Below are 11104 nucleotides of genomic sequence, written 5' to 3' on the forward strand. Positions count from 1 at the left end.
CCGAGTGAGGACACACACACGCTCTACAAACCGGTAAACGTATTAATTTTGTTTCTCTTTCTGTTCCGTTTGCATGGAGAAAATAAATGTTATAAATAAATGCTAGTTCACGCGGATGAAAATCTCAAGCCTCCATAGGAGTTTTCTTGAATTCCGTAGAAAATAATTTTTTTCTCTACTTGCTAACACGATTTGCGTTTATCTCTCGCATTTCTAGCCCACACAGTTCCAAAGTTGCATTTATCATCAGCGAATTAATCAATTAGCTCAAATAAATTAGTTGAAATCCTCCGCGAGCTTGTCTGCACGCCTTTTCTCTCGCGGTGCAATTACGGATGCACGCGTGCGTTGTTTGTCGACAGCGGCGTGCGAAACTCCCTCAAAGAAATGGCCACTTTTATATATATCCTCGTTTCCTCAAACTTTAGCCGGAAAAAGCCATGTCCTTAACATGAAATCTTAAAATCTGAAAAATTCGGCGTACAGCTATTGCAGAATGGCGTCAGGTGCGTGCCTCGATTAACATCGGGTGTAGTTTGACGGATGAGATTGGCAGTGATTTCAAGGAATCATTTCTTGAACAAACAGTCCGCTAGCTAGATTTGCTCGTTTATTTCTTCTACGGGTTTCCTGTTTTAATAGTCACCAATGGGTTTCTGCCATGATGTCCTCTTGCTGAGTCATTTAGACAGGCCTTTCTGGTTTTAGGGGGGGTGTCACAACTGCAAAGCTTTGTCAAGTATCAAACATTTTAACTTTAATATTTCCATTTATCTTATAGAATACCAGCATCTTTTGCCCATTTCAGCTCTTCAAATGGGGGCTTTCTTTTGTAGTGTATTGTGCTTTTTATTGAAAAGCTGAGATTTATTTGTGTGTGTGTGTTCTAGGTGAAAGAATGGACAACCATCGTGAGGTCGTGGAAAGGTTGAGGTCAGCGTTTCGTTCAGGCGTCACAATACCAGAGCAGTTTCGCCGAGCGCAGCTGACCAAACTCAAGTCCTTGCTCAAAGACAACGAGGAGCAGATTGTCAAGGCGCTGCACGAAGACCTTGCTAAGGTACAAGGCCGTGCTCTGACCTTACACACAGAGGATGCACGTGTAGTCACAGTAACTCCCCCAGACATTATTACGCAATTGGAGCTTAAAGGGTTTATTTGTGTGGCTGTTCTGACGATGTCGCAATCTCCATGTCATTTCTAAGCCTCTAACACGTACCTGTCTGACTTCTGTGTTCGTGCATCAGCCTAAATTCGAGGCCATCATAGCTGAAGTCGACCTGGTGATGAATGAGTTGCACTACGCCATCGATAACCTCCCAAGCTGGATGCAGCCGGAGTATGTCGGCAAAACCTGGTAGGTTCGAGATTTATTAACACTAAGTGTACTTTACGGAAGTCGGCGTGTGACGGCTTTTAGCTGGTTTGTCTGGCCACCTGAACCAAATATGTGATGTCACTCCTCACACAAGTTGATTATCATGTGTGCAACGTCAATACTCGCCCCCTTTTAAAGCCACATTAAGCCGTATTTTCCACCTTACTGCGCACACAACTTTTTTTTTGAGAGTTCTTCATGCTGTTTGGTTTTTCTATGTGGTGTCAAAGGTAATCATGGAGGCTAAGGGTTGCTTCTTAGCGATTGGGGTCATTCAATATTGAATGTGTCGAATAACTAATTTGCCTTTGCATTTAAAAAGAGGCCAAGGTCTGTGTGTCTGTGTAAACTGCATCTTGAAACCCTCTATATTGCTGTATACAGGCCACAAAGCTGGACGACTGCTTCGTACGGAGGGAACCTTTAGGGGTTGTGCTGATCATCGGGCCGTGGAATTACCCCCTGCAACTCCTTCTCACGCCCTTGGTTGCTGCCATTTCTGCAGGTGCATACATATTTAGTTGAAAATGCTGCATATTGGGGCCAATGTCTGCGTCATTGTGGGTTTCCTTGGACTCTAGAGTCAGCAAGATTCTGCAGAAGGAACTGGCTAATACAGGAAACATCCACTTTTTTTTTTTCTTTTAAATCCAATGAAACTCTTGAGAATCCGTCTTCGCAAAATGTTATAGCAACTTCTCTGTCGTGAATTGAGTTTAGAGTACTTTTAACAACCGTAGAAATGTGCAAATGCTGCTACTGTCAAATGAAGCTCCCGTGTCTTTGGTGACTGGCTGATGTCTCCAACCAGGAAACTGTGTGATTATCAAGCCGTCAGAGGTCAGCGCCGCCACAGACAAACTGGTAGCGGAGCTCATACCCAAATATCTGTCTCAGGTAAAGCAGCTTAACGTCCGCAGGAAAGTGACAGCAGATCTGTGTCGGAGTTTTTATGTTTCCATATGCCGCTTAGAGCTTGGTGAAGTGAATCGTATGTGACTCTTGATTTGACAGGACTGTTATGCGGTAGTTCGTGGTGGAGCAGAGGAGACCATGGGTCTTCTGCAGAACCGATTTGACCACATCTTCTACACAGGTAAATGTTTCTGGAAAACCGCATGTTGTATTTAGTAAGAATTTCAATTGTAGACACAGTAATAGGCCCCTCTTATTAGCCACACCTTGCTGGTACTGGGTTGGCTTCTAGGTTTGGCTCAAGCCTTCCACCCTTTCCACTTTGTACACCGACGTTTGAGCTCTCCTTCAGGCTCTCAGAACGTGGCGCGCAGCATCCTGCAGGCGGCGTCCATCCACCTGACCCCAGTGACCCTGGAGCTGGGCGGAAAGTGCCCCTGTTTCATATACGGCCGGGTGAACATCACGTCCGCCGCTCGTCGCCTGGTGTGGGCCAAGTTTTTCAACGCCGGCCAGAGCTGCGTGGCTCCGGACTACGTGCTGTGCACCAAGGCCATGCGGGACGCCCTGTTGCCTGCGATCCGGGAGACCTTGGAGGACTTCTACAGCAAGGAGCCTCAGAAGAACGCTGACCTGCCTCGAATCGTGTCTCTGCGACACTGGAATCGACTCATGGAGCTACTCGGGAAGACCAGTGGCAAGGTTGTTGTGGGAGGAGAGAGTGACCGGGAGGATAAGTACATAGGTGGGACGCATGCTTATGATTTATTTATTTATTTATTTTTTGTTCAAGTTCACACAAACCAAGACCTAGTTCAAAGTTCAGTTCGCACAGATCAAAGTGAACTAGTTTGTAGTTCACATTTTTGTCATAAAACGTTTTAGCGAAGGCATATATGTTACCTTTATTCCAATAAAAGCTAGCACCTGACTACCAACCAGTGTCCTAGGATACTGGTTGGCGGTCAGGTGCTAGCTTAGGACACTGGTTGGTGCTAGCATGCATGGGTAATTTCCATTGAGAAAACCTACAATAAAAGGAAAAAAAAAAGTAACAAGGAGGCGAGACGGTAACGTTTTACAGATATTTGAGGAAACACCTCAAAGAAGTCGAAAAACTAAAGACTTTGTTAGCATCAAAACTTAAGAGTTTACTTTACTTATGGCATCGAGCCTCCACATTGCTATTGTTTTAACCTTGCAACTAAAAGAGTGACTGGTCTAGGTGGAAGTCAACTGGAAAAAATACTTGGTGAACCACTTAATGAAAATAGCTTATGAGCATTTTACTAACTTTGCTACCTCAGAGAAACCAGGTTACATAATAACCTTTAGAGCAGTGCACTGCAACAACCGGGTTACCGGGTTCACTCATCTATAAATGAAAAAGTTTTAATAGGTTATTTCTAATCTTCCTCTCTGCCTCCGTCAGCTCCCACAGTGGTGGTGGATGTCGCTGAAGATGACGCCCTGATGGCGGAGGAGATCTTCGGCCCCATTCTGCCCATCCTCACCATCGAGTCTCTGGAAGAAGGCATCGACATCATCAACCGTAAAGAGAAGCCTCTGGCCCTCTACGTTTTCTCTGACGAATCATCTGTAAGTGAACGGAGCTCTGCACACCCCCACATCATCACTGTAAACGCTTTCTTTTTTACGCCACATGCTGTGCTTCCTTTTTTGAAGTTGGTAACAAGAGTCATGGAAAAGACCAGCAGTGGAGGCTTCTGCTCCAACGATGGGATCATCCACATGACGCTGCCCGGCCTGCCCTTTGGAGGAGTAGGTAAGTGGGACCTAAAGCTCCTCTCAGTTCTGCTCTACTCAGAAGTCATCCAGCCTTAAAATATATAATTTTTTTTTATTTGTTTGTTTTTGTTTTGGATTTAATGGCAGTTGAAAAACCAGCATAGCGGTGTATTACCACCCACTAGCTCACGTTGGTTACATATATCCCTGGTAACAGCGGGTTCTGTGAGTACCTAGCATGTTGCAGTAAAGAGGAATAAAGTGTGCAGTGTCATCTGAGCTGTTTCACGACTAAATGATGCAGCATGACCCGATATTACAGTAGTATTTGAATGGAGTAACTGCACATTTATGCAGCATCGTTTGGACTGTTCTAATCTTTTTAAACGGAGGATTATCCGATTACTTGAACCGCACACGAGAAAAGCCACCAAACTGATTCATAATGGTCCTTTTCAGGGAATTCAATTAACTGTAGATAGTTCAGTATTAAAACACTCCATTGAGGTACTGAATTATTTGTGATTAACCTCCTGGGACCCAAGCATTTGTTTAGAATGCATCTAAATTTCTTTAAGAAGATCTTCTTAAGAACTACGATAAAATCCCAATGTCCTCAAACAAGTACATGTCATATTGAACTAGAAAAGTTAATAATCAGTACACGGCAGACAAGGCAAGTCTCTCTTTATGAGGACAACAGGTCTAAATGAAGCCAAATAAGTTGCTACAAACCTAAAACATAATGTCCCCATATGAGGACACTGGGTCTCGGGAGGTTAAAGACACTAGCTGCATTTCCATTACTGTTTTTCGCACAATAAAAGCGATATTTCAGTATTTTCGATCAAGTAAAATTGCGCTTCAGCCGTGTTTCCGTTGAAAGGCGTTTTGTGAGTGAGCTGTAATTTTCCTAAAGTCTCGCCTCCCAATATCCCATAATTCTCTCATATTCTCATCATGTGAGACTTCACTTTGAGGCTTCAAATGAACTGGTCACATGACCCCCTGCGTCAGCGACAACATGCAAGCATGCAAACATGCGAGAAATGCAAAATAAGTGATTCCTTTACACTTTTGTGACAAAGTTTTATATCGATATGTCTGGAAAAACTACGTTATGAGAGAGTAAAAGTGTTTTTAGTGATATTTGAGAGTTTATTACGATATTTAGGTTTTGCACATTTCTAGGTGTAATGGAACCACAGCAATTGAGTTTTTGCACTAGAAGGTACAAGGTTGATTCAAATTCTATTCTTCTATTCTAAGTATATATATTTTTAGGTTATATAGTGCAAGAAAACTATAATATGTAATAATAAAATCTGTTGAACTCACTTCTTTGAAACTAATCCTGGTGAAATAATTCATTATATGGAGAGTGTTTCAACCAATGCAGGAAAAAAAAAATGGATGGATCCCTCGAATCTAAGGTCCTACCTCCAGTCAGGGCAACATAGACGGGCTTGACCTGCATCTCTTTAGGAGAAGCTTTTTGTGTACATTAATGGTTTTCACCCGTCCGTCCAGGGGCCAGTGGTTGGGGCAGCTATCACGGCCGTTGGGGCTTTGAGACGTTCAGCCACCAGAGAGCCTGCATGCTGCGCGGCTGGGCTCTGGAGAGACTGAACGGCCTGCGCTACCCTCCCTACACCGACGACAAGCTGAGCTGGCTGCGCTGGACCGCCTCGCCCAAAAGCTGCTCAATCATGTGACGGGAGGCAGCGGCCGCGTGTTGTGTGTCTGTGTTTTTATATATTGTGTGTTGGAGTGTGAATGAAGCAAGTTTTATCGACCTGTTGGGAAGGTTGTGTTTGTGTAAGTCTGTGTCTCAAACTAAACAAACCTATGTCGTTGTGTAATAATCATGCTTCTAATTTTATATCTACAATGATTTTTTTCTTTTTAAAAAAGATATCCTGTGCTGTATTTTCTCCTAACATTTGTCCACTTTTATCCACAGGTTCCTTAAAATACACTCAACATTTCTTAAATGTCTTAAACATATTGCACATTTCTTTACACAGTTGTTTTGTTTTTAACAGACTCAATTTCTAAGTGTAAGCCTTTGAGTTCCGGTGTTTTTTTTTGTTTTGTTTTCTCTTGAGATTTCTTGTCTTTTAATGTCTTTCATAAAATAATGTAAATAAACTTGTAATTTTCAGCTTTTTGTTTCTTTTAATCCAATCACAGAAAACGTGTGAAGCCAAAACCCTGCATTTAAAATAACAAACATCTTAATGGTGAACGATGCTCATTTCCAGCAGAGGGCACTGTTTAGTTTTGAAACCAAGGAGTCGGCTGGCGTGGGTCCATTTCAGAAGCTTAATTTCCCCATGAGCGATCAATGCGAAGAACAACACAAGAATGTGAATTGTGGTCATATTTATTACAAATATGTTATCAAATACAAGGTCGGTCACTCATGATCTTCAACAAGGAAGATTTTAAAAAGAAAAGAAAAAAAAAGGTGTGGTCTAAACAGGTTTCCCCACCTTTTGAATGACTCATGTCGACTACAGTAACTCCACCAGTTTGCTTTTACACTGTAAAGACTAAAACCAACTCTACTGAAATACTGTAGCCTCCATCAGAGGCTTGAATCCTATATGTGTGTGAAGTAAGAAATGTCTGCCTTCTACTTCTTAGGCCTCATTTAATCGGATTTGTCAGAAAACACATGTAACTTTCTGACGCACGTGAAACCAGAAGGGCGTCTGCGTGTGTGTCGACTAGGGGGAAGGAACAACGGTTTTACGGAAAGAGAAGCACCACAAAGGCCGGGCCTCGCTCCTCTCAGGATGTGACGGGGGGTATTTGATCCTGAGGAGGAGCCTGCAGATCTCACACAGGTCTGCTGTGGTGAGTTCATGGCTCTGGCTTGTATGAAGAGGGGGGGTTGGACCCTGGGGAGGTCTGCTCGGGGGCCGCAGGCTCCGGCTGTGGCGACGGACTGGCTGTGGCTGCCGGCTCTTTCTGCACCAGCTCCGGCTCGTCCTGGCCTGCCTGGGGAGGGTGGACCAGGACCCGGTCGATGATGCCAAAGTCCTGCGCCTCCATGGGGCTCATGTAGCGATCTCTTTCCATCACGCCCTCTGAGAGACGGAGAGAAATTACCATCTATTTACCACCAGGTCTGCAGAGTTTTGTTTTATTGACACGCAGCTCTAATCCTGAACTTACCGATGGTTTCGAGCGGCTGCCCCGTGTGTTTGGCGTAGATGTTATTGATCTGTCTCTTCAGCTTCAGGATCTCTTCGGCCTGGATAGCGATATCTGTGGCCTGACCCTGGAGACACGAAACTCTGGATGTTATTTTTGGAGGAACGTCTTTTTCTTAATTTTGAGACGTGTGTTTGATTGCATTTCAGTTTTTAAAAAAAAAAAAAAAAAGGTTCTGTGGAGACGAGCTTACCCTAGCGCCTCCTGAAGGCTGGTGAACCATGATGCGAGCGTTGGGCAGCGAGTGCCTCATGCCGCTCGTCCCTGCTGCCAGGAGCAAGCTGCCCATGCTGGCCGCCTGGCCAACACACCAGGTGGAGATGGGATTAAGTATGTACTGCATAGTGTCGTAAATTGCCAGACCTGCTGTCACCACACCACCTGGAGGAGGACAAGGAAAGAGGATCATTTAATATTGAGGAAATGGACAGCATTCACAAAGGGAAACGCAAATTAATTAATTGTAAATCAAAAAGAAGTTTCAATTTGCCTCTCGATTATTATTATTATTATTATTATTATTACTGGGGTGGGTATTGGCAAGGACTTCACAATATGATACATATCACGATACTTGAGTCATGATACGATACATTATTATGATATTGCAATATATTGCAATTTTCTACATAGTTCAAATGCAGTTTAATGCAGCTTAAAATACACATATACATGTACATCAGATGACAGCGATAATTCATTGGACAAAAACAACATTAATTCAAATGATTCACTTCCAATTTATTGCACTTCTACAGAAAATTGATATTGTATTGGAAGAAAAAGTATCGCGATATATTGCCATATCAATATTTTTTCCCATCCCTAATTATTACGTTCAACTAACTTTTAGTAAAAATCCTAAACTCAAACATTTAGAAAATGTGAAATGGAAAGGAATGTTTTTGGTTTCCAGTTTTTCTCTTGTACTTGTAAACTATTGGCTTGATGATGAGAAAGAGAAGCAAAAGGACATGTTTTGCAATACCAAGACCTTTAGAAAATACATAAAAGAAGCAGAATTTTACATTTTCCACTGGGACTATCATAAAACAAGTCAGAAATTCTCGTATGTCCTCTTTATCGGATATTTCAACGACCTCAAAAATAAAGTGGCACCGGTCAACGCTGACTTTGAACTAACCAGGACTGTTGATGTACATGTGGATGGGCTTGTTGTTGCTTTCTGACTGTAGAAAGAGCAGCTGGGCGATAACCAGACTGGCTACAGAGTCGTCAATCTGAGCAGATAGGCGGGAGAAGACGGTGAGACCATTAATCGCTCTGAAAACATGCTTCGCTCATTCGATCAATCACAGTATTTAGGAAGACACTTACAGGACCCATTACACAAATGATTCTCTCTCTAAGAAGGCGAGAGTAGATGTCATACGCCCGTTCTCCTCTCCCCTGAAAAAAAGCACAGAAGTTTTTTTTAATACATTTAAACAAGAAAACAATTTTATGAAACAGAAGAGAAAAGCCGACCACTATGAGCGTTAAAGTTGTCACCTATGTTGGTTTTACATCACAAGAAATTCACAGTAGCATAGCAAAAGTGGAAATAATGTGTGTGCAGTTAAATACTAGCCTAAAAAATGGTAATGATATTTATTATGTTTTGACAGAACAACTGCTAATATTTGTTTAATCCTTTGTTTAACCCAAGTCATTGAAAATGTGCATTCATTTGCATTTATACTGCAAATTGTGTTAATTGTGTGTGGGTCTGTGCAACATTCAGCTTTACTATTCAGCTGATTTCATATTAATTAAATTGTATTACAGGTACTGTGAAGGCATTTGCCCATTGCCCAGGTTTTAACCCCATGACAGCCTGTGCAAGAAACTATTTGTAACTGTGCTCTCTGCTCAGAAGAGTGGTCAAAACTTAAAGCGAAAGTTAATGTCAGCGATGCACGATTATGCAAAACACTGAAAACAAGTTTCTGCTGCTAACAGAGGCCATATTGGCTTCTGATGCCAGTGATGTACTTACATTTACACAGAACAATTTTCATATATATATTTTGATATTTTTCAATACCACCTGTATCTGTCGGCTCCGTCTCAAAGAACCTAAAAGCTTTAAGCTCCTCACTGCTACATTCAAGGACACCAGGCCTGGTGAAATGACAACATTTACACACGCGTGTCCTTGCAGATAACGACGAAAAACACACTTGTATTGTTTTCTTTGATGATTAGTTATCGGCGGCAGGTTTGTAGGGTGAAAGTTAACCTAAGAAGTAGTGGTACATTTTGGACGTACTTGAAACTGTAATCAAAAGTTTAAACATTCACTCCAAGTTTGGAAATGCAATCAACAGCCATATCCCATTACAGCTGATTTACAAAAAAAATGAAACAAAACAATGAAACAACCAAAGACTTTTGCGATCTAAAATCCTCCTAAAGCTACCATGCCACCTCCTCTAGCTGTGAGCGGCTCCACCATGTCTCTGCATTGCTTTGTGGAGCACAAGATCCCATAAACAGTCTAACATTCAGCAAATTCTGTACGTTTACTCACTGGCTGAGTAGGTGTTTCCACCGTAAAGAAACAGGATTAAGATATGGTCACACGTCCTAAAACGTCAACTCACTCACCGTCTGCTCCACGACGATCGGAATAAGGGGACTCCTCCATACGGGACTGTGGTGGACGCACCTGCCGTGTTTCAGTGACAGCGTCCCGATCTGTAACGCCCTCTGAAACGCACAAAGATACAAAAATCTTTCACATTTCATTCACCATTTCTGTCATGTCAACAGGGCAATAATGTCAGTGTAATAAACTGGATGGGAAAAACATAAGCATATGAGGACAATATACTGTCAAATCATTTCTTAAAATAGGTTTTCAACGCAGTGGTGATCATTGCTTAACAGATGTCATTGTTCTCTGTAGTCCACATGTGGATGTACTAAACAGGAAGTGATTTCAATTGAAAACAAGTTATAGTAAATACGATATTATATAAAGAGAAAAAATTATTTCTGGACTTATGAAAGTTCACACCAAGAGCTGAATAAAAAAATGACCCCATAAAATGTATAATTTTGGGAATAAGTACCAATAGAGGTCTTTCTTTAGTATTAGTAAACTTCAGAATCTTTAAACTAATTTAAAATACAATGTTTGTCAGGTTCTCTACACTTCTGCCTACAACTATAACTTACTGTATGCAACATTGCATCATGCTAATCTGTTACTATCAAAACAAATGAGGGAAAATAGATAAAGACTGACTTTTGTCAAGTTATATGTTTGTAGTATTGTGGCCAACATACTAGTCTGTCAGTAATGTTACGTTATGGAAGATTTAGAGGTGATGCCTTCAAACAACGTTACACAAGCTACTAGCAACACGCTCACCACGACCGGCAGCGGTAACAACTGTAAACATCGACTTTATATAAAATGTATTCATAGCATGACTTTCGCTGGCAGGCAAAGTGACTAGAAAATCTTAAAGTACTCACTCGTAGCAGCATTTTTGAAGTATATTAGATTTAACTCCCCCTTAGTGTGACCCCAGCTACACCGGAAGCAAATTCACCGTGACCCTTGAACCGAAAACTTCTTCTTCGTCCGTTATTTGTCGGTAGGGAAAAAGCAAAATGGCGTATTACCGCCACCAACAGCTTTTCCTCTATATTAAGAGCGTGAATGAATAAAATGACAACACACAACAGAACAGAAAGAAAATGTATTTTAAATTTTAGTTTAATTCCAAAACCAAAGACAAAAGTTACATAAAAAGATTACTTATAAACTCAAACTGTTTTACAGTCATCTTCTAAGAGCAAGATTAAATGCTCTGTAAACCAAACTGA

General features: G+C 41.7%; 2 protein-coding genes across 2 annotated transcripts; one reads left to right on the plus strand and one right to left on the minus strand.

The window, feature by feature from the left end:
- The first annotated feature begins 496 nt into the window (after positions 1–496).
- aldh3b1 (aldehyde dehydrogenase 3 family, member B1) lies at positions 497–5942 on the plus strand. Its single transcript, XM_047571852.1, has 11 exons — positions 497–506; positions 891–1060; positions 1248–1283; positions 1325–1357; positions 1763–1883; positions 2190–2275; positions 2393–2474; positions 2646–3038; positions 3726–3892; positions 3980–4079; positions 5573–5942. Exons 1-11 carry the CDS (start codon positions 497–499, stop codon positions 5755–5757), a joined length of 1383 nt encoding a protein of 460 aa, XP_047427808.1. The 3' UTR covers positions 5758–5942.
- A 2-nt stretch (positions 5943–5944) lies between these two features.
- Positions 5945–10857, minus strand: LOC124998175 (caseinolytic mitochondrial matrix peptidase proteolytic subunit). Its single transcript, XM_047572402.1, has 7 exons — positions 10751–10857; positions 9875–9976; positions 8603–8674; positions 8409–8505; positions 7458–7645; positions 7226–7331; positions 5945–7137 (listed from the first exon to the last, which is right to left on the minus strand). The coding sequence occupies exons 1-7, from the start codon at positions 10760–10762 to the stop codon at positions 6911–6913; spliced, it is 804 nt and encodes a 267-aa protein (XP_047428358.1). The 5' UTR covers positions 10763–10857; the 3' UTR covers positions 5945–6910.
- Between the last annotated feature and the right edge of the window lie 247 nt (positions 10858–11104).

Source organism: Mugil cephalus, chromosome 20 (assembly GCF_022458985.1).
Source record: "Mugil cephalus isolate CIBA_MC_2020 chromosome 20, CIBA_Mcephalus_1.1, whole genome shotgun sequence".
In the NCBI taxonomy this organism is placed as follows: Eukaryota; Metazoa; Chordata; class Actinopteri; order Mugiliformes; family Mugilidae; genus Mugil; species Mugil cephalus.

Excerpts from the sequence above, each read along its gene's own strand:
- LOC124998175 (XM_047572402.1), bottom strand. Across the intron at positions 8,506-8,602 it reads TCATTTGTGTAATGGGTCCT|ATTGACGACTCTGTAGCCAG; the intron begins GTAAGTGTCTTC and ends CTATCTGCTCAG. Across the intron at positions 7,138-7,225 it reads GCAGCCGCTCGAAACCATCG|AGGGCGTGATGGAAAGAGAT; the intron begins GTAAGTTCAGGA and ends TCCGTCTCTCAG.
- aldh3b1 (XM_047571852.1), top strand. Across the intron at positions 1,284-1,324 it reads TCATAGCTGAAGTCGACCTG|CTGGATGCAGCCGGAGTATG; the intron begins GTGATGAATGAG and ends TAACCTCCCAAG. Across the intron at positions 1,358-1,762 it reads GAGTATGTCGGCAAAACCTG|GCCACAAAGCTGGACGACTG; the intron begins GTAGGTTCGAGA and ends TGCTGTATACAG.